Source organism: Crinia signifera, chromosome 6 (assembly GCF_055691185.1).
Source record: "Crinia signifera chromosome 6, ASM5569118v1, whole genome shotgun sequence".
Classification (NCBI taxonomy): Eukaryota; Metazoa; Chordata; class Amphibia; order Anura; family Myobatrachidae; genus Crinia; species Crinia signifera.
Window position 1 is genome coordinate 291,080,741 of NC_139222.1, and position 22,786 is coordinate 291,103,526.

At 44.8% G+C, this 22,786-nt stretch overlaps 1 protein-coding gene across 2 annotated transcripts in view; it reads left to right on the forward strand.

Annotated features, from left to right (window-relative positions):
* MCMBP (minichromosome maintenance complex binding protein) overlaps positions 1–22,786 on the forward strand; it is a 45,674-nt gene that overhangs the window by 5,469 nt on the left and 17,419 nt on the right. The window contains exons 3-9 of one of the 2 annotated variants that reach the window (XM_083149915.1): positions 1,485–1,625; positions 4,452–4,493; positions 6,639–6,740; positions 6,860–6,974; positions 7,827–7,972; positions 20,194–20,291; positions 21,095–21,273. In XM_083149915.1, the coding sequence (XP_083006041.1) occupies positions 1,485–1,625; positions 4,452–4,493; positions 6,639–6,740; positions 6,860–6,974; positions 7,827–7,972; positions 20,194–20,291; positions 21,095–21,273 (823 nt within the window). Of the gene's footprint in view, positions 1–1,484; positions 1,626–4,451; positions 4,494–6,638; positions 6,741–6,853; positions 6,975–7,826; positions 7,973–20,193; positions 20,292–21,094; positions 21,274–22,786 lie in introns of both variants that reach the window. The other variant, XM_083149914.1, reaches the window with a different exon arrangement.

A 22,786-nucleotide genomic window follows, 5' to 3' on the forward strand; every position in this document is an offset into this window, starting at 1 on the left:
CTTTGATCGGGAGGCTGTTGAGACCTCCATGTTAAGAGCCAGAGGCTTTAACTCCAGAGTAATTTCATACATGCTCAGGGCATGCAAGCCTTCTTCAGCCAGTGCTTACCATCACTTCTGGCAGGCTTATCTTTTACTGGTGTCGTGGTTGCCACATCAATCCCAGGACTTACTGCTTGGCCAGGATTCTGTATTTCTTATAGAAGGGCCTGGAGACTGGATTGCACTTGTCGTCTTTGAAGGTACAGATTTTGGCTTTGTCCATCTTGTTTTGTAGGAAGTTAGCATTGTTGCAGGATGTTCGCAGGGCGTCCTGCATATCCAGTCTCCCTTTGTTGCACCGTGGGACCTTTCCCTGGTACTTGCTGCTCTTCAGGCCCCAACGTTTGAGCTCTTGTGGTCAGTGGTCTTCTGGAAGACTATTTTCTTGTTGGCAATTGCTTCTGCCAGGAGTGTTTGACCATTCAGCCCTGTCCTGTCGGTTTCTGATCTTCCATTCTGATCAGGCGGTCCTTAGAACGTTTCCTTCTCACCTCCCTAAGGGAGTGTCCAGATTTCACGTTAACCAGAAGATGGTGTTCTCAAACTTTCTGGGGCCAGATGCTTCTCCTGCGCAGTCTTCCTTGGATATGGTCCTCGCCTTACGCATATATGTGAACAGCACTAAGTCCTTCCGGAAATCACACTCTCTCTCTTTTTGCCCTGTGGGTTCCAAAAGAGTGGAATGACCGGCTACTAAGCAGACGATTACCTGCTGGATTTGCTCTGTCATCAGGCAGGCATCTTTGGACGCCTCCCTCGCAGTTCCTGTGGGGGTACGGGCACATTCCACGAGGTCTGTGGGTGTCTCTTGGGCTATTAGGGGGGGTGCAACAGCAGAGCAAGGCTGCGACTTGGTCGTCCGCCAACACCTTTCTGTACTTCTATACATTTGCCTCCCAGGACTCTGCTTTTGGCCAGAGTGTACTTGCTGCGGCACAGGCCCGTCCCCATCCTTAGGTGGCTGCTTTAGGCTGTCCCAGCATTAGCCTGTGACCCCTGATGTGTCTTGAAGAATAAAATGAGATTTATGTCTTACCTGTTAAATCTCTTTCTTCGAGGACATCAGGGGCCACAGGGATCCCTCCCTGCCGCGCCTGCTTTAGTTATGTTACTGTTATTGTTACCTAGTTCCTCGGTTGTGTGAGCTAGACTGTGCTCAGAATGTGTTTCTGTGCGGTGCTTCTCTTCCTTCTCTCGTCTCCTGACTTGGCTTGTTACAAAAACTCACTTGCCTGACCTGGAGGCGGGGTAGAGAAGGGGAGGAGCCTGGTCTGCCTGGGATGCAGAAGTTTACCCTCTAAGGTGCTAGATCTTCCTCTACTCCACTACCCAGCATTAGCCTCTGGCCCCCGATGTCCTTGGAGAAAGAGATTTAACAGGTAATATCTAAATCTTATTTCTGCAAAAAGGAACCTGAACTGACTGGAAACATTGACTTGCAGGTTCCCAGCCTGAACGACGTCCCTCTGCATTACCTTAAGCCCGACAGCCTGGTGCGGTTCCGCTGCATGGTGCAGGACATGTTTGATCCAGAATTTTACATGGGAGTTTATGAAACCATTGACCACAGGACCAATGCCAGGGTAAGCTGGACCCATGTGCCAGGGGCTGTTCTTTAGTGTTTCCCCACAAAGGGGGGTGTGTGTGTGTATAAAGGTGAGTTCTCACTAGGGGACACACCTGTCAATATATTTACAAAAACCTGACATGAAGCAAATACAGATATCTCTGTGGTATTCCAAAATAATGTGATTTTTATCTAATTCGTTAATATATTAATACAAGCGGCACGAAGTACAGTGTGACATAATAAACGGATAATTAAAAAAATCATTAAAATACAGACTACATGTTACAATAAACATCAGTTTTTATATCCATCATTTGTGAAATATTATTTGTCGGTACATTAATTTTATTCATTAATTAGCGGAGTTTAGATAAATTATGACCATCTAACATCGATGTTAATCATATGGACATGCACACAACCAATAAATGCCCCAGCAGAATTGTAACCCAACAAACATGAAAAGAATCATTTATCCCGTAATTTAGAGGAAACCATGTAAACCAAGTAGCTCGTCTTTCCCTCTGGGTGCAATAGTATCTAATCTATGGATCCAACGGCTTTATAGCTGGAATGATTATTTTTAGGAAGAGTAGGGGTAGCAATGTATGTGAAAAAAAGCATAAAGACTACCTTAATTCAAGGTATTGAAGAAAAATCTTTGGGTAACCTTAGAAACAGGGGAGAAGGCGATTCTTCGTATAGGGGTGATCTACAGACCCCCAGGTCAGGAAGAGGAACTTGACAAGAGCCTATTGCAGGACATCAATAAAATGGCATTAAAAGGAGAGGTGATAATCATGGGAGACTGTAATCTACAGATGGGGCAGGCCTCGTCTTTGCTTGCGGATCGCCAGAACGTCACCGCTGGCGATCCGCCAGCAGCCTGGCTCGCCATCTGACTGAGACGCGCGTGCGTCTCATGCGCGTCTCAATCTCCGTGGCGACGGAAAACCTGTCCGTCTCCGCTTCAGGGAGACGGACAGGGTTAGGGGGTGCGGGCGGGCGGCGGGGACCCGGGTCACCGCCGGCTTGTCGGGGGAAGCGCTGGAAGCGTCGTCGGAAGCGGACGCGCGCGGCTCTCGTGCACGCGCCCTTCTCACTATAGATATGGCGGCTGGCGTCGCCACCGCCATCCCCTGCAAAGATGGGACCTGCCCCATCTGTACCTGAAGTAAACTGGGAGCTGCCTGTTGCAAGTTCCACCAGAAGTAGGGACATGAATTCCTTGCAAGGAGCATCCCTCAAGCAATTGGTGAGGGAGCCCACTCGTAAGGACGCAATATTAGACTTAATACTTACAAATGGTGACAGAATATCTGATGTAAATGTGGGTGAAAACCTGGGATCCGGTGACCATCAAACAGTATGGTTCAAATTAAAGACAGAGACCGACTCATCGCACACAAAAACAAAGGTGTTCGATTTTAGGAAGGCTGATTCAGTAGAGATGGAAAACTCTGTAAGGGATTCTTTGGCAGAGTGGAGGAACTTGGAAGGAGTGCAGGAGAAGTGGGAAAAATTAAAAAGTGCAATTCTAAAAGCAACAGAACTTTGTGTCAAAAGAGTTGGGAAACACACAAGAAAAAGGAAGCCATTGTGGTTTGCAAAAGAAGTAGCAAGTATTGTGCAAGCGGAAAAGTTGGCCTTTAAGAAATTTAAGCAGACGCCGAATACTGAGGGCAAAGAGGTGTATCTTGTTATACAGAAGGCGGCTAAGACGGTAATCAGATGTGCAAAAAGTACAGGCTGAGGAGAAAATGGCCCAGTCAGTGGGTAAAGGGGGGGGGGCATTTTTTTTTTTTTTTTAGGTATAAAAGTGAAAGGAGAAAAACAAAAAGTGGAATAATTAGACTGAAGACAGACAGTGGAAGTTTTCTTGAGGGGGACAATGTAATAGCAGATAATATTAATAATTATTTCTGCTCAGTATTCATTGCTGAAAGAGAGGGGAAGGGGCCACAGTTAAGTTGCAAGTATATTCAGAAAACTGAGGGAGAAACAAGTACATTTACAGAGGAGAAAGTCCTCACAGAACTCTCACAACTGAAAGTGGATAAATCAATGGGGCCAGAGGGGATACATCCAAGGATACTAAAATAACTTAAAGGGGAGCTGGTAAAACCATTAACAGAATTATTCAACCAGTCACTAGCTACTGGGGTAATCCCAGAGGACTGGAAAACAGCAAATGTAGTCCCACTGCACAAAAGTGGAAGCAAGGAAGAGGTAAGCAACTACCGACCAGTAAGCCTTACATCAGTAGCAGGGAAATTGATGGAAACACTCTTAAAACAAACTTTGGTAGGTATTAAGAATCGGCAATAGTGCTCTAATTACTCAAGTGGATGGTTCTGGACAAAAATCCAGTGACATATGTAGGGAGCTGCTGAGTATAGGGTTTGTCCAAGAACCCTGTGGGTAGTACAGTAAATAAAGAAATATGTTGTGTAGTGTAAAAGAAGACCGAGGCTAATGTTTGTATTAAATTCTGTGTTTTTCTTTAAAGCTAATCAATGTGGAGTCCTAGGTAGCTGCACAGGACTAGGCCAGCGAGGTATCACTCTACGTGGCCCCTCGTGGGGTTTAAGGGTATCTTTTAGGGAACCCTGTGTACCATAGGTCCCTCACCTGGGACCTATGTCCACTGTGGGTGACCTCAGCGGTCTCTGGGTGGGAAGTGCACCCGGGTGCTGGGGATAATGATAGTACTGACAAGCAGTGAGTGTCTGCAAGCTATTAAACTGTTCTGCACAGGAATTCTCTCTCCACACTTTATATGTAGTGTTTACCGCATAAGGTTAAAATCTGTGATGTCCTCACCACTCTTCTCTTTCAGACTGCACATGTTGGAAAATACAGGGATGTGGCTGATTGTTCGGTGAGTCCCCAGCTTCACGTTGTTATATGGAGGATGGTGGAACAGATTACTTCAGTTTCCAGGCCAGGAAGCCACAGACTGAGAGTTCTATAGTGGGAGGAGCAGGGTCCCCAGCAGCACAGAGTATATCAGGAGATGAGTGATGTGTCAGTGAGGACAGGGCTGCATGTGACATGATGTAGGGAGGGGAATGGGGGCAGCAGGAAGCCACAGACTGAGAGTTACATAGTGGGAGGTGCAGGGTCCCCAGCAGCACAGAGTATATCAGGAGATGAGTGATGTGTCAGTGAGGACAGGGCTGCATGTGACAGGGGAAGTGACATGATGTGAGGAGGGGAATGGGGGCAGCAGGAAGCCACAGACTGAGAGTTATATAGTGGGAGGAGCAGGGTCCCTAGCAGCACAGAGTATATCAGGAGATAAGGGATGTGTCAGTGAGGACAGGGCTGCATGTGACAGGGGCAGTAACATGATGTGAGGAGGGGAATGGGGGCAGCAGGAAGCCACAGACTGAGAGTTATATAGTGGGAGGAGCAGGGTCCCTAGCAGCACAGAGTATATCAGGAGATAAGGGATGTGTCAGTGAGGACAGGGCTGCATGTGACAGGGGCAGTAACATGATGTGAGGAGGGGAATGGGGGCAGCAGGAAGCCACAGACTGAGAGTTATATAGTGGGAGGAGCAGGGTCCCTAGCAGCACAGAGTATATCAGGAGATAAGGGATGTGTCAGTGAGGACAGGGATGCATGTGACAGGGGCAGTAACATGATGTGAGGAGGGGAATGGGGGCAGCAGAAAGCCACAGACTGAGAGTTATAAAGTGGGAGGAGCAGGGTCCCCAGCAGCACAGAGTATATCAGGAGATGAGTGATGTGTCAGTGAGGACAGGGCTGCATGTGACAGGGCAGTGACATGATGTGAGGAGGGGAATGGAGGCAGCAGGAAGCCACAGACTGAGAGTTATATAGTGGGAGGAGCAGAGTCCCCAGCAGCACAGAGTATATCAGGAGATGAGTGATGTGTCAGTGAGGACAGGGCTGCATGTTACAGGGGCAGTAACATGATGTAAGGAGGGGAATGGAGGCAGCAGGAAGCCAGAGACTGAGAGTTATATAGTGGGAGGAGCAGGGTCCCCAGCAGCACAGAGTATATCAGGAGATGAGGGATGTGTCAGTGAGGACAGGGCTGCATGTCACAGGGGCAGTGACATGATGTGAGGAGAGGAATGGAGGCAGCAGGAAGCCACAGACCGTTATTCTTATGTTTCCCTCGCCCTTCTTTCCTATGGAAATGTGGAAGAGGCATCTATTTATTTATTTATTTATTTATTTATTTACAGGTTCTTATATAGCGCAGCAGATTCCGTTGCGCTTTACAATAGTAGACAGTGATAAAACAAACTGGGTAACAACATACAGACTTGGAGGTAGGAGGGCCCTGCTGCAAGCTTACAATCTATAGGGATATAGGGGGAAACACAAGGACAGGCACCAGTAATAGCATAGCAGTCCCACCAAGTTACAAGTCCAGAAGGGTAGCTATATAATACATAAGTGCCTCAGAGGGTTATGCATGTAGAACTTAAACATTATAGGCTTGCCTGAAAAGGTGAGTTTTCAGGGAACGCTTGAATGTTTGGAGGCTAGTGGAGAGTCTTATTGTGCGTGGAAGGGCATTCCATAGGATGGGAGCAGCCCGATGAAAGTCCTGTAATAGTGAATGGGAGCTAGTGATCCGTGCAGAAGAGAGACGCAGATCTTGTGCAGAGCGGAGTGGTCGAGATGGGAGATATTTTGTGATAAGTAGAGAGATATATGCTGGTGCAGTATGGTTAATAGCTTTATAAGTTAGTAGAAGTGTTTTGTATTGAATACGGTAATATACAGGCAACCAATGGAGGGACTGGCAGAGCGGATCAGCAGATGATGAGCGTCTTGCCAGGAAGATCAGCCTAGCAGCAGCATTTAAAATGGATTGTAAAATCGCATCTGTAGGGATCTGTGATGTGTGGGAGAATAGGGATTGGGGCAGTGAGAGTAGGGATCTGTGCTGGGTGTAGATGTGCAGGGGATACCTCGGTCCGTCGTGTGATGCGGAAGGCACAGGGAATCACTTGCTGGATGTTATATCCTGTTTCTGTTGCAGCCGCAGCAGGAGTTGTGTGTGAATACCAGTAGAACGGTCACATCGGAGCGTCAGACGTTCTACTGCGTCCCTGTGCCGGGCGAGTCCCCTTGGGTGAAGGAAATATCCTTTCATTGAGATGTATCGGAGACTAGCGCCAGCACATCTATTACCAGCCCGCAACTGTACAGCACCGCGCCATAAGGCTGTGCCATGTTCCTCCTTAACAAGCTCACATATACAACAGCGACAGCCAGACCCGAGTGTGCGCCTCCACCTCCTACATCCCCAACCGGCAGAAACGTAGCTACGAGGAAGAGGAGGATGTCTCCGGCCTTCACTCGGAACAATCCGCAGGTAGTGCAGTTATCATTACCGTCTTCCTGTCTAATTACTTCACCCCCTACCCTGACCACATAACTGACACTAATATTCGCATATAAACCCTATCTAATTTAAAAAAAATTGGCCTAGGGGTGCCATGAAAAAATTCTTATACTTATAGGGTGCCGTGATTCAAAAAAGATTGGGAACCCCTGGTATAGAGGGATAGTTGGTGCACCCCTCTGCCCTCGTTCTACTTGCGGCGAGAGGTGGTGATTGGTATAGAGGGATAGTTGGTGCACCCCTCTGCCCTCGTTCTACTTGCGGCGAGAGGTGGTGATTGGTATAGAGGGATTGTTGGTGCACCCCTCTGCCCTCGTTCTACTTGCGGCGAGAGGTGGTGATTGGTATAGAGGGATAGTTGGTGCACCCCTCTGCCCTCGTTCTACTTGCGGCGTCAGGTGGTAGTTTGTGCACCCTTCTGCCCTCGTTATTCCTGCGGCCGCAGGTGGGGATTGGTATAGAGGGATAGTTGGTGCACCCTTCTGCCCTCGTTATTCCTGCGGCACCAGGTGGGGATTGGTATAGACCAGTGGTTCCCAACCCTGGTCCTCAAGTACCCCCAACAGTGCATGTTTTGCAGGTCTCCACACACAATCACAAGAGCTATAATTAGCTCCACCTGTGGATCTTTACAAATGTGCCTGAATAATGAGTGCACCTGCCGGGTGACCTGGAAAACATGCACTGTTGGGGGTACTTGAGGACCAGGGTTGGGAACCACTGGTATAGAGGGATAGTTGGTGCACCCCTTTGCCCTCTGTCTTCTTACAGGAATGTGCACTTTATAGATAATGTATCTCTGCTCTCTTCCTGCGGCCTCAGGTGGTGACCAGGAGATGCACAGCCTTCCCAAGCGCCTGGAGACGGAGCAGCAGGTGAATCGTCAGGATATCGCCACAAGCTACCCCCTGGCTCTGAACCTCAACTTCCCTCTGCCGGGGGAGAAGGGTCCGGCCTGCCTTGTAAAGGTATCTACCAAAGGGTTCATACTGAATTATCTTCCTGACACTAGGGGGCAGTGTCTCCTCTGAAATCATGTCTGTAATACTGCACATGGTGTGGTGCCTGTTGGGGGGGGGGGGGGGGGGGGGGGGGGGGGCCTCAGTGGGTAAAAGCTTCTTCGTGTAAGAGGAAATTATATCTGGGTAATAATAGTCTCTGTACAGCGCTGCGGAATGTGTGCGCTATATAATAACTGGTAATAATAGTCTCTGTACAGCGCTGCGGAATATGTGTGCGCTATATAATAACTGGTAATAATAGTCTGTACAGCGCTGCGGAATATGTGTGCGCTATATAATAACTGGTAATAATAGTCTCTGTACAGCGCTGCGGAATATGTGTGCGCTAAATAATAACTGGTAATAATATTCTCTATACAGCGCTGCGGAATATGTGTGCGCTATATAATAACTGGTAATAATATTCTCTGTACAGCGCTGCGGAATATGTGTGCGCTATATAAAAACTGGTAATACATGTACACCACCGATTTTCCGGCAACCGTTGATCCGGAACCTCTTTTAATCCGGACAATTTTGCTCTGTCCGGATTAAAAGAGTTTAACTGACCTCTTTTAATCCGGACAAGTTTGCTTTGTCCGGATTAAAAGAGGTCCGTTAAACTCTTTTAATCCGGACAGAGCAAAATTGTCCAGATTAAAAGAGGTCCATTAAACTCTTTTAATCCGGAACACTTTCTGCGCATGGGCGTAACACGCAATAGGCGCAAGTTAGCTTCTGCGGACACTGCAGGTGACACAGAAAGCATCATGGCGTCTGAGGTGAAATCAAGTGACACAGCGTGCAGCAGTGGGGGTGATATGTCGCCCAAGGTCCCGGCAAGTACCGCACATTGGCGGAACACACATCATGAGCAAGTTCCACTGGATACAGCTTCCAATAACTCTGCAGGTGACACAGCGGGCAGCAGTGGGGGCGATATGTCGTCCAAGGTCCCAGCAAGTACCGCACATGGGCGGAAGAGAAAGCATGTTCAAGTGCCACTGGTTACAGCTTCCAAGCACACTGCAGGTGACACAGCAGGCAGCAGTGGGGGTCATATGGCGGCCAAGGTCCCAGCAAGTACCGCACATGGGCGGAAGAGAAAGCATGTTCAAGTGCCACTGGGTACAGCTTCCAAGGATCCCGCAGGTGACACAGCAGGCAGCAGTGGGGCTGATATGGCGTTCAAGGTCCCAGCAAGTACCGCACATGGGCAGAACACACAGAATGAGCAAGTGCCACTGGTTACAGCTTCCAAGCACACTGCAGGTGACACAGCAGGCAGCAGTGGGGGTCATATGGCGGCCAAGGTCCCAGCAAGTACCGCACATGGGCGCAACACACAGCATGAGCAAGTGCCACTGGGTACAGCTTCCAAGGATCCCGCAGGTGACACAGCAGGCAGCAGTGGGGCTGTTATGGCATCCCCAGACAGTTCAAGTGACAGTAATGCTGCTAGGCCTTCCAAGAACAGTCGTGGTACAGGTATAAAGCGTAAACACAAGTCTATATCGGTGCAGGCAAAAGTTGAGATATTACAAAAACTTGACCGTGGTGTGTCAGTGAAGAAGCTGTGTGATACATACAGTCTTGGTTTCTCAACAGTGTATGACATCAAAAAGCAAAGGGAGAAAATATTGCAGTTCTTTGCAGAAAGTGAATCGAAGAAGCAAATGAGCATTCGCAAAACTATGAAAACTGGTAAAAGCACTGAGCATGATCGAGTGTTGCTGGAATGGTTTTGACAACGTCGGAGTGATGGTGTAGACTTGTCGGGCATCATGGTACAGGAACAAGCTAAGTTGTTCCATAAAGCACTAAACCTTGACTATGAGTGTGATTACAGTGAAGGATGGCTGCATAGGTTTAAGACACGTCACGGAATTTCGATGCGTAAAGTGTGTGGAGAAAAACGGTCTGCAGACCATGAAGCAGCTGAAGAGTATGTGGTTGAGTTTGCAAAGCTTGTGTCTGACAAAAACCTCACCCCCCAGCAAGTTTATAATGCGGATGAAACTGCACTTTATTGGAGATGCACTCCTAGGAAAACCTTATCAATGGAGGATGAAGAAGCCCCCACAGGGTTTAAACAATCTAAGGACAGAGTTACTGTCTTAGGCTGCTCCAATGCTGCTGGAACTCACCGATGTAAGCCACTAGTGATCGGAAAAAGTAAATGCCCTAGGGCTTTAAAAGGTGTTAAAGTGTATCCTGTAATTTATCGCGCAAATAAAAATGGATGGATTACTACTGAGTTAATGCTAGAGTGGTTTACAAAGTATTTTGTGGCAGAAGCCAGAGCACACTGCACATCTGTAGGCCTAGCAGAGGACTGCAAAATTCTTCTTCTCCTGGACAACTGTTCAGCTCACCCTAGTGCTGATCTGCTGCGCAAAAATAATGTTTTTACAGCATACTTACCACCAAACTGTACATCGCTTATCCAACCACAAGATCAAGGAATATTGCGCTCTATGAAGGCCAAGTATCGCACACTTTTCATGAAACACATGCTAGATGTGGTGAATTCAGGAAAGCCTATTCAGTCATTTATCAAAGACTTTAACATGAAAGATGTTCTTTGGTTTGTTGCTAGTGCTTGGGAGAATGTAAATTCATTAACACTAAAGAATGGATGGCATAAGTTGTGGCCTGCCATGGTGTTTGAAAATGCACCTGATGAAGATCAAAGTATTGCCTTCACGGGATTTCGTGGAGCACATGATAAAGAATGTGTTCTTGATTTACTTGAATATGCAAAAAGATGTACAGGTACTGGAACTGCTGCCAACGATCTATCAAGTAGGCTGAACGAAGAAAACCTAGCAGAGTGGATGGAGGTTGACGTTGAAATACCTGTTGTACGTCACTGTACTGACTCTGAAATAATAGATATGGTTTTGAATCCTGAAAAAATCATTGAAAGTGATGATGGTGGGAGTGAAGAGGATGTAATTGAAATCCCCACTAGTATTGACAAACTGATTGAGATGACAAGTGAGCTAATCAAAGGACTAGAACAACGTAACTTTGTGACAGCACAAGAACTAATGCATTTTCAATTGATGAAAGAAAAACTGTACAGGGAAAGGTCAAAACTTATGAAACAACCTCAACTTGATGTCGTGTTTAAGAAGCTATGTAAGAATGTGCCTCTGAGCAGAACCAGTACTGTAGCATCTCCAATTCCTTCAACTTCTACAACAGGTCCCTGTTCCCCAGGCATCCCAGATGCGACTGTCCCACCTGAAATACTTCAAGTCCAAGATGATGAATAGGTTGGAGGGGGATTTGGACTGTGGGAGGTTTTCAGTTAGTTATACGAGTTGGGCTGTGGAAGGTTTAGAGGTGGGCTGTGGAAGGTTTAGAGGTGGGCTGTGGGGAAGGTTTACAGAAAGTGTGGAAGGTTTGCAGTAAGTGATAAGAGGTGGGCTGTGGAAGGTTTAGAGGTGGGCTGTGGGGAAGGTTTACAGAAAGTGTGGAAGGTTTGCAGTAAGTGATAAGAGGTGGGCTGTGGAAGGTTTAGAGGTGGGCTGTGGGGAAGGTTTACAGAAAGTGTGGAAGGTTTGCAGTAAGTGATAAGAGGTGGGCTGTGGAAGGTTTAGAGGTGGGCTGTGGAAGGTTTAGAGGTGGGCTGTGGAAGGTTTAGAGGTGGGCTGTGGAAGGTTTAGAGTTCAGCTGTGGAGGTACGTACATATGGCGTAGTGGATGTTTGGCTGCAGGGGGTTACAGTTACTGTCATGCTGTAGGAGGTTTAGAGTACAGGTACTGTACCTGTAGTGACTTTAATTCATACTGCACTTTGGGCCTTATTCAAGTTCACTCTTTCTGACAAAATCCTTCTTAGATGGACAGAACCATGTGCACTGCAGGTGGGGCAGATGTAACATGTGCATAGAGAATTATGTGAGTTATTTTGTTTCTGTGCAGGGAAGATACTGACTGCTTTATTTTTACAATACAATATAGATCTCATATTGAAGTAAAACCTCACCCAAACATAATTCTCTATGCACATGTTACATCTGCCCCACCTGCAGTGCACATGGTTCTGTCCATCTAAGAAGCATTTTGTCAGAAAGAGTGAACTTGAATAAGGCCCTTACTGTGTTTGTTCAAAATGTACCTGATACCTGATTTGGTTGTACAGCACGTACTACACTGTAATAAACAGTTTTGCATACTCTACTGTGTTTATTCATTCATTAATATTATGCTGTTGCATATACTTTACTAATTATTGCTTTAGAAATGTGATGAAGGTGTTAAATAACTAAAAAACTAGTCATCCATGAAACCTTCGATAATCCGGAAAAATCGATAATCCGGAACGGCACTGGAACCGATGATGCCGGAAAATCGGTGGTGTACCTGTAATAATCTCTGTACAGCGCTGCGGAATGTGTGCGCTATATAATAACTGGTAATAATAGTCTCTGTACAGCGCTGCGGAATATGTGTGCGCTATATAATAACTGGTAATAATAGTCTGTACAGCGCTGCGGAATATGTGTGCGTTATAAATTAACTGGTAATAATAGTCTCTGTACAGCGCTGCGGAATATGTGTGCGCTATATAATAACTGGTAATAGGCTCTGTACATCGCTGCAGAATATGTGTGCGCTATATAATAACTGGTAATAATAGTCTGTACAGTGCTGCGGAATATGTGTGCGCTATATAATAACTGGTAATAATAGTCTCTGTACAGCGCTGCGGAATATGTGTGCGCTATATAATTGGTAATAATAGTCTGTACAGCGCTGCGGAATATGTGTGCGCTATATAATAACTGGTAATAATAGTCTCTGTACAGCGCTGCGGAATATGTGTGCGCTATATAATAACTGGTAATAATAGTCTCTGTACAGCGCTGCGGAATATGTGTGCGCTATATAATAACTGGTAATAATAGTCTCTGTACATCGCTGCGGAATATGTGTGCGCTATATAATAACTGGTAATAATCTCTGTACAGTGCTGAGGAATATGTGCGCTATATAATAACTGGTAATAATAGTCTCTGTACAGCGCTGTGGAATATGTGTGCGCTATATAATAACTGGTAATAATAGTCTCTGTACAGCGCTGCGGAATATGTGTGCGCTATATAATAACTGGTAATAATAGTCTCTGTACAGCGCTGTGGAATATGTGTGCGCTATATAATAACTGGTAATAATAGTCTCTGTACAGCGCTGTGGAATATGTGTGCGCTATATCAATAACTGGTAATAATAGTCTCTGTACAGCGCTGTGGAATATGTGTGCGCTATATAATAACTGGTAATAATAGTCTCTGTACAGCGCTGTGGAATGTGTGTGTGCGCTATATAATAACTGGTAATAATAGTCTCTGTACAGCGCTGCGGAATATGTGTGCGCTATATAATAACTGGTAATAATAGTCTCTGTACAGCGCTGCGGAATATGTGTGCTCTATATAAATAACTGGTAATAATATTCTCTGTACAGTGCTGCGGAATATGTGTGCGCTATATAATAACTGGTAATATTCTCTGTACAGCGCTGCGGAATATGTGCGCTATATAATAACTGGTAATAATAGTCTCTGTACAGCGCTGCGGAATGTGTGCGCTATATAATAACTGGTAATAATAGTCTCTGTACAGTGCTGCGGAATATGTGTGCGCTATATAATAACTGGTAATCTCTGTACAGCGCTGCGGAATATGTGTGCGCTATATAATAACTGGTAATAATCTCTGTACAGAGCTGCGGAGTATGTGTGCGCTATATAATAACTGGTAATAATAGTCTCTGTACAGCGCTGTGGAATATGTGTGCGCTATATAATAACTGGTAATATTCTCTGTACAGCGCTGCGGAATGTGTGCGCTATATAATAACTGGTAATAGTCTCTGTACAGCGCTGCGGAATATGTGTGCGCTATATAATAACTGGTAATAGTCTCTACAGCGCTGCGGAATATGTGTGCGCTATATAATAACTGGTAATAGTCTCTGTACATCGCTGCGGAATATGTGTGCGCTATATAATAACTGGTAATCTCTGTACAGTGCTGTGGAATATGTGCGCTATATAATAACTGGTAATAATAGTCTCTGTACAGCGCTGCGGAATATGTGTGCGCTATATAATAACTGGTAATAATAGTCTCTGTACAGCGCTGCGGAATATGTGTGCGCTATATAATAACTGGTAATAATAGTCTCTGTACAGCGCTGCGGAATATGTGTGCGCTATATAATAACTGGTAATCTCTGTACAGCGCTGCGGAATATGTGTGCGCTATATAATAACTGGTAATAATCTCTGTACAGAGCTGCGGAATATGTGTGCGCTATATAATAACTGGTAATAATAGTCTCTGTACAGCGCTGCGGAATATGTGTGCGCTATATAATAACTGGTAATAGTATTCTCTGTACAGCACTGCGGAATATGTGTGCGCTATATAATAACTGATAATATTCTATGTACAGCGCTGCGGAATGTGTGTGCGCTATATAATAACTGGTAATATTCTCTGTACAGCGCTGCGGAATGTGTGTGCGCTATATAATAACTGGTAATAGTATTCTCTGTACAGCACTGCGGAATATGTGTGCGCTATATAATAACTGATAATATTCTATGTACAGCGCTGCGGAATGTGTGTGCGCTATATAATAACTGGTAATATTCTCTGTACAGCGCTGCGGAATATGTGTGCGCTATATAATAACTGGTAATAGTCTCTGTACAGCGCTGCGGAATATGTGTGCGCTATATAATAACTGGTAATAGTCTCTGTACAGCGCTGCGGAATATGTGTGCGCTATATACTAACTGGTAATAGTCTCTGTACAGCGCTGCGGAATATGTGTGCGCTATATAATAACTGGTAATAGTCTCTGTACAGCGCTGCGGAATATGTGTGCACTGTATAATAACTGGTAATAGTCTCTGTACAGCGCTGCGGAATATGTGTGCGCTATATAATAACTGGTAATAGTCTCTGTACAGCGCTGCGGAATATGTGTGCACTGTATAATAACTGGTAATAATAGTCTCTGTACAGAGCTGCGGAATATGTGTGCGCTATATAAATAACTAGTAATAATAGTCTCTGTACAGCGCTGCGGAATATGTGTGCGCTATATAATAATTGGTTATAATAGTCTCTGTACAGCGCTGCGGAATGTGTGTGCGCTATATAATAACTGGTAATAATAGTCTCTGAACAGCGCTGCGGAATATGTGTGCGCTATATAATAACTGGTAATTATATTCTCTGTACAGCGCTGCGGAATGTGTGTGCGCTATATAATAACTGGTAATAACATTCTCTGTACATCGCTGTGGAATATGTGTGCGCTATATAATAACTGGTAATATCTCTACAGCGCTGTGGAATATGTGTGCGCTATATAATAACTGGTAATAGTCTCTGTACAGCGCTGCGGAATGTGTGTGCGCTATATAATAACTGGTAATAATAGTCTCTGTACAGCACTGTGGAATATGTGTGCGCTATATAATAACTGGTAATAATAGTCTCTGTACAGCGCTGCGGAATATGTGTGCGCTATATAATAACTGGTAATAATATTCTCTGTACAGTGCTGCGGCATATGTGTGCGCTATATAATAACTGGTAATAATAGTCTCTGTACAGCGCTGCGGAATATGTGTGCACTATATAATAACTGGTACAAATAGTCTCTGTACAGCACTGTGGAACATGTGTGCGCTATATAATAACTGGTAATAATATTCTCTGTACAGCGCTGTGGAATATGTGTGCGCTATATAATAACTGGTAATAGTCTCTGTACAGCGCTGCGGAATATGTGTGCGCTATATAATAATTGGTTATAATAGTCTCTGTACAGCGCTGCGGAATGTGTGTGCGCTATATAATAACTGGTAATAATAGTCTCTGAACAGCGCTGCGGAATATGTGTGCGCTATATAATAACTGGTAATTATATTCTCTGTACAGCGCTGCGGAATGTGTGTGCGCTATATAATAACTGGTAATAACATTCTCTGTACATCGCTGTGGAATATGTGTGCGCTATATAATAACTGGTAATATCTCTACAGCGCTGTGGAATATGTGTGCGCTATATAATAACTGGTAATAGTCTCTGTACAGCGCTGCGGAATGTGTGTGCGCTATATAATAACTGGTAATAATAGTCTGTACAGCACTGTGGAATATGTGTGCGCTATATAATAACTGGTAATAATAGTCTCTGTACAGCGCTGCGGAATATGTGTGCGCTATATAATAACTGGTAATAATATTCTCTGTACAGTGCTGCGGCATATGTGTGCGCTATATAATAACTGGTAATAATAGTCTCTGTACAGCGCTGCGGAATATGTGTGCACTATATAATAACTGGTACAAATAGTCTCTGTACAGCACTGTGGAACATGTGTGCGCTATATAATAACTGGTAATAATATTCTCTGTACAGCGCTGTGGAATATGTGTGCGCTATATAATAACTGGTAATAATAGTCTCTGTACAGCGCTGCGGAATATGTGTGCGCTATATAATAACTGGTAATAATAGTCTATGTACAGCGCTGCGTAATATGTGTGCGCTATATAATAACTGGTAATAATAGTCTCTGTACAGCACTGTGGAATATGTGTGCGCTATATAATAACTGGTAATAATAGTCTCTGTACAGCACTGTGGAATATGTGTGCGCTATATAATAACTGGTAATAATAGTCTCTGTACAGCGCTGCGGAATATGTGTGCGCTATATAATAACTGGTAATAATAGTCTCTGTACAGCGCTGCGGAATATGTGTGCGCTATATAATAACTGGTAATAATAGTCTCTGTATAGCGCTGTGGAATATGTGTGCGCTATATAATAACTGGTAATAATAGTCTCTGTACAGCGCTGCGGAATATGTGTGCGCTATATAATAACTGGTAATATCTCTACAGCGCTGTGGAATATGTGTGCGCTATATAATAACTGGTAATAATAGTCTCTGTACAGCGCTGCGGAATATGTGTGCGCTATATAATAACTGGTAATAATAGTCTCTGTACAGCGCTGCGGAATATGTGTGCGCTATATAATAACTGGTAATAGTCTCTGTACAGCACTGTGGAATATGTGTGCGCTATATAATAACTGGTAATAATAGTCTCTGTACAGCGCTGCGGAATATGTGTGCGCTATATAAATAACTGGTAATAATAGTCTCTGTACAGCGCTGCGGAATATGTGTGCGCTATATAATGACTGGTAATAATAGTCTCTGTACAGCACTGTGGAATATGTGTGCACTATATAATAACTGGTAATAATAGTCTCTGTACAGCGCTGCGGAATATGTGTGCGCTATATAATAACTGGTAATAATAGTCTCTGTACAGCACTGTGGAATATGTGTGCGCTATATAATAACTGGTAATAATAGTCTCTGTACAGCGCTGCGGAATATGTGTGCGCTATATAATAACTGGTAATAATATTCTCTGTACAGTGCTGCGGCATATGTGTGCGCTATATAATAACTGGTAATAATAGTCTCTGTACAGCGCTGCGGAATATGTGTGCACTATATAATAACTGGTACAAATAGTCTCTGTACAGCACTGTGGAACATGTGTGCGCTATATAATAACTGGTAATAATATTCTCTGTACAGCGCTGTGGAATATGTGTGCGCTATATAATAACTGGTAATAGTCTCTGTACAGCGCTGCGGAATATGTGTGCGCTATATAGTAATTGGTTATAATAGTCTCTGTACAGCGCTGCGGAATGTGTGTGCGCTATATAATAACTGGTAATAATAGTCTCTGAACAGCGCTGCGGAATATGTGTGCGCTATATAATAACTGGTAATTATATTCTCTGTACAGCGCTGCGGAATGTGTGTGCGCTATATAATAACTGGTAATAACATTCTCTGTACATCGCTGTGGAATATGTGTGCGCTATATAATAACTGGTAATATCTCTACAGCGCTGTGGAATATGTGTGCGCTATATAATAACTGGTAATAGTCTCTGTACAGCGCTGCGGAATGTGTGTGCGCTATATAATAACTGGTAATAATAGTCTGTACAGCACTGTGGAATATGTGTGCGCTATATAATAACTGGTAATAATAGTCTCTGTACAGCGCTGCGGAATATGTGTGCGCTATATAATAACTGGTAATAATATTCTCTGTACAGTGCTGCGGCATATGTGTGCGCTATATAATAACTGGTAATAATAGTCTCTGTACAGCGCTGCGGAATATGTGTGCACTATATAATAACTGGTACAAATAGTCTCTGTACAGCACTGTGGAACATGTGTGCGCTATATAATAACTGGTAATAATATTCTCTGTACAGCGCTGTGGAATATGTGTGCGCTATATAATAACTGGTAATAATAGTCTCTGTACAGCGCTGCGGAATATGTGTGCGCTATATAATAACTGGTAATAATAGTCTATGTACAGCGCTGCGTAATATGTGTGCGCTATATAATAACTGGTAATAATAGTCTCTGTACAGCACTGTGGAATATGTGTGCGCTATATAATAACTGGTAATAATAGTCTCTGTACAGCACTGTGGAATATGTGTGCGCTATATAATAACTGGTAATAATAGTCTCTGTACAGCGCTGCGGAATATGTGTGCGCTATATAATAACTGGTAATAATAGTCTCTGTACAGCGCTGCGGAATATGTGTGCGCTATATAATAACTGGTAATAATAGTCTCTGTATAGCGCTGTGGAATATGTGTGCGCTATATAATAACTGGTAATAATAGTCTCTGTACAGCGCTGCGGAATATGTGTGCGCTATATAATAACTGGTAATATCTCTACAGCGCTGTGGAATATGTGTGCGCTATATAATAACTGGTAATAATAGTCTCTGTACAGCGCTGCGGAATATGTGTGCGCTATATAATAACTGGTAATAATAGTCTCTGTACAGCGCTGCGGAATATGTGTGCGCTATATAATAACTGGTAATAGTCTCTGTACAGCACTGTGGAATATGTGTGCGCTATATAATAACTGGTAATAATAGTCTCTGTACAGCGCTGCGGAATATGTGTGCGCTATATAAATAACTGGTAATAATAGTCTCTGTACAGCGCTGCGGAATATGTGTGCGCTATATAATGACTGGTAATAATAGTCTCTGTACAGCACTGTGGAATATGTGTGCACTATATAATAACTGGTAATAATAGTCTCTATACAGCGCTGCGGAATATGTGTGCGCTATATAATAACTGGTAATAATAGTCTCTGTACAGCGCTGCGGAATATGTGTGCGCTATATAATAACTGGTAATAATAGTCTCTGTACAGCGCTGCGGAATATGTGTGCGCTATATAATAACTGGTAATAATATTCTCTGTACAGTGCTGCGGAATATGTGTGCACTATATAATAACTGGTAATATACTCTGTACAGCGCTGTGGAATATGTGAGCGCTATATAATAACTGGTAATATACTCTGTACAGCGCTGTGGAATATGTGAGCGCTATATAATAACTGGTAATAATATTCTCTGTACAGTGCTGCGGCATATGTGTGCGCTATATAATAACTGGTAATAATATTCTCTGTACAGCGCTGCGGAATATGTGTGCGCTATATAATAACTGGTAATAATAGTCTCTGTACAGCGCTGCAGAATATGTGTGCGCTATGTAATAACTGGTAATAATATTCTCTGTACAGCGCTGCGGAATGTGTGTGCTATATAATAACTGGTAATAGTCTCTGTACAGCGCTGCGGAATATGTGTGCACTATATAATAACTGGTAATTATATTCTCTGTACAGCGCTGTGGAATATGTGTGCGCTATATAATAACTGGTAATAGTCTCTGTACAGCGCTGCGGAATGTGTGTGCGCTATATAATAACTGGTAATAATGGTCTCTGTACAGTGCTGCGGCATATGTGTGCGCTATATAATAACTGGTAATAATAGTCTCTGTACAGTGCTGCGGAATATGTGCGGTACACCAGTTCATCGTTCCCACTCTGTGACCCCATAGTATTACCCTTAGGGGGCACACTGATGCCTGTATAACGTAACATGGGACTGTTGCTACATGTGCTCGGGGCGCACTGGTCTGTAGTGTAGGATGAGCCCCGTCCTCCCTGTGCGTCAGGCTATAACGCTGTCCTCTCGTCACAGGTGTATGAGAACTGGGACAACTATAAAGTGAATGACGTGCTGGAGGTGTACGGCATCCTGTGCATGGACTCTGTCCCGAGTGCGCTCAGCGATGGCAGGTGAGTACACCATGCGCTCTCCTTCCCCACCGCGTAGCTTATAGCGGGCAGAGGGCGATTACTGTGTGAGGCGCTAATTACCAGGCGTAACATGAATGTGGCAGAGTTGTGTTATATGGGTGATAAAAAGGATGATTGGATGATCTAGTTCTAGTACAATGACAAGTAGTCCTATTTTTACAGTTTATTAAAACAGTCCTTGTACTAGAATCATCCAATCATCCTTTTTATTTATACATCCACACTTTACATATCTTCAGTAAGCGCTGCCACAGAACTTTGTGTTAATTTTTTCTTTCTTTGTTTCCCATCGAGTATGACCCGATAGTGCAGCTGCTGTGAACAACCACTCCTATTGAGCGCCCCTTGGTAGACACCCTTTGTTCTCCTGTGTTATTTGGGTGTCCTAGCGATCTACCATTACTTATTCTGTACCCATATTATCGATCAGGCCTCTGTGCCGGTCGCTGATCGCATGCGCACGGCCTCTGTGCCAGTCGTCAATCGCGCTTGGCCCCTGTGTGATCTGTAGCACTGATACACAGGAACACTCCTCTTTCTCCTGGCAGGGATCCTGTGTCTGCACTGATGGCCTCGGTGCCAGTCGCTGAGTGCGTGCGTGCGGCCTCGGTGCCAGTCGCTGAGCACGTGCGTGCGGCCTCGGTGCCAGTTGCTGAGCACGTGCGTGCGGCCTCGGTGCCAGTCGCCGAGCACGTGCGTGCGGCCTCGGTGCCAGTCATGTGCTTGGCCCCTGTGTGATCTGTAGCACTGATACACAGGAACACTCCTCTTTCTCCTGGCAGGGATCCTGTGTCTGCACTGATGGACCCAGAAGACAGCATGTATACTATTGAGGAGCAGCGAGCGCACAGCCCCCCCACCTCCCTGGTGCCCAGGATACATGCCATCATCATACACAAGCTGCAGCACATCAATCCGCTGATTCCAGGGTCCGTATGTCAGACTGGGGATGGAAAACAGTGTAAGTCTCTTGTATAGCAGCATATTCTGTTACGCTTAAAAATAGGAGACGGTGATACAACAAACTTGGTAATCAAAGGTAGGAGGGCCCTGCTCGCAAGCTTACAATCTATAGGGAAATAGGCATAAGTCCACAATAATGCAAAGGTTCCTGGTGTGCTGTAAGATACGGTGACCCAGCAGTTTGGCCAGAGGAGGACAGAGGATATGTGTGGTCTGTACAGTGGGGATGTGATTGGATAGGAGAGGATGTGTGTGTGGTCTGTACAGTGAGGATGTGATTGGATAGGAGATGATATGTGTGGTCTGTACAGCGGGGATGTGATTGGATAGGACAGAGGATATGTGTGGCCTGTACAGTGGGGATGTGATTGGATAGGACAGAGGATATGTGTGGTCTGTACAGTGGGGATGTGATTGGATAGGAGAGGATATGTGTGGTCTGTACAGTGGGGATGTGATTGGATAGGAGAGGATATGTGTGGACTGTACAGTGGGGATGTAATTTGACAGGACAGAGGATATGTGTGGACTGTACAGTGGGGATGTGATTGGATAGGAGAGGATATGTGTGGTCTGTACAGTGGGGATGTGATTGGATAGGACAGATGATACGTGTGGCCTGTACAGTGGGGATGTGATTAGATAGGAGAGGATATGTGTGGTCTGTACAGTGGGGATGTGATTGGATAGGACAGAGGATATGTGTGATCTGTACAGTGGGGATGTGATTGGATAGGAGAGGATATGTGTGGTCTGTACAGTGGGGATGTGATTGGATAGGACAGAGGATATGTGTGGTCTGTACAGTGTGGATGTGATTGGATAGGAGAGGATATATGTGTGGTCTGTACATTGGGGATGTGATTGGATAGGACAGAGGATATGTGTGGCCTGTACAGTGGGGATGTGATTGGATAGGACAGAGGATATGTGTGGCCTGTACAGTGGGGATGTGATTGGATAGGACAGAGGATATGTGTGGTCTATACAGTGGGGATGTGATTTGGATAGGACAGAGGATATGTGTGTCCTGTACAGTGGGGATGTGATTGGATAGGACAGAGGATATGTGTGGTCTGTACAGTGGGGATGTGATTGGATAGGACAGAGGATATGTGTGGTCTGTACAGTGGGGATGTGATTGGATAGGAGAGGATATGTGTGGTCTGTACAGTGGGGATGTGATTGGATAGGACAGAGGAAATGTGTGGTCTGTACAGTGGGGATGTGATTGGATAGGACAGAGGATATGTGTGGTCTGTACAGTGGGGATGTGATTGGATAGGAGAGGATATGTGTGGTCTGTACAGTGGGGATGTGATTGGATAGGAGAGGATATGTGTGGCCTGTACAGTGGGGATGTGATTGGATAGGAGAGGATATGTGTGGCCTGTACAGTGGGGATGTGATTGGATAGGAGAGGATATGTGTGGCCTGTACAGTGGGGATGTGATTGGATAGGAGAGGATATGTGTGGTCTATACAGTGGGGATGTGATTGGATAGGACAGA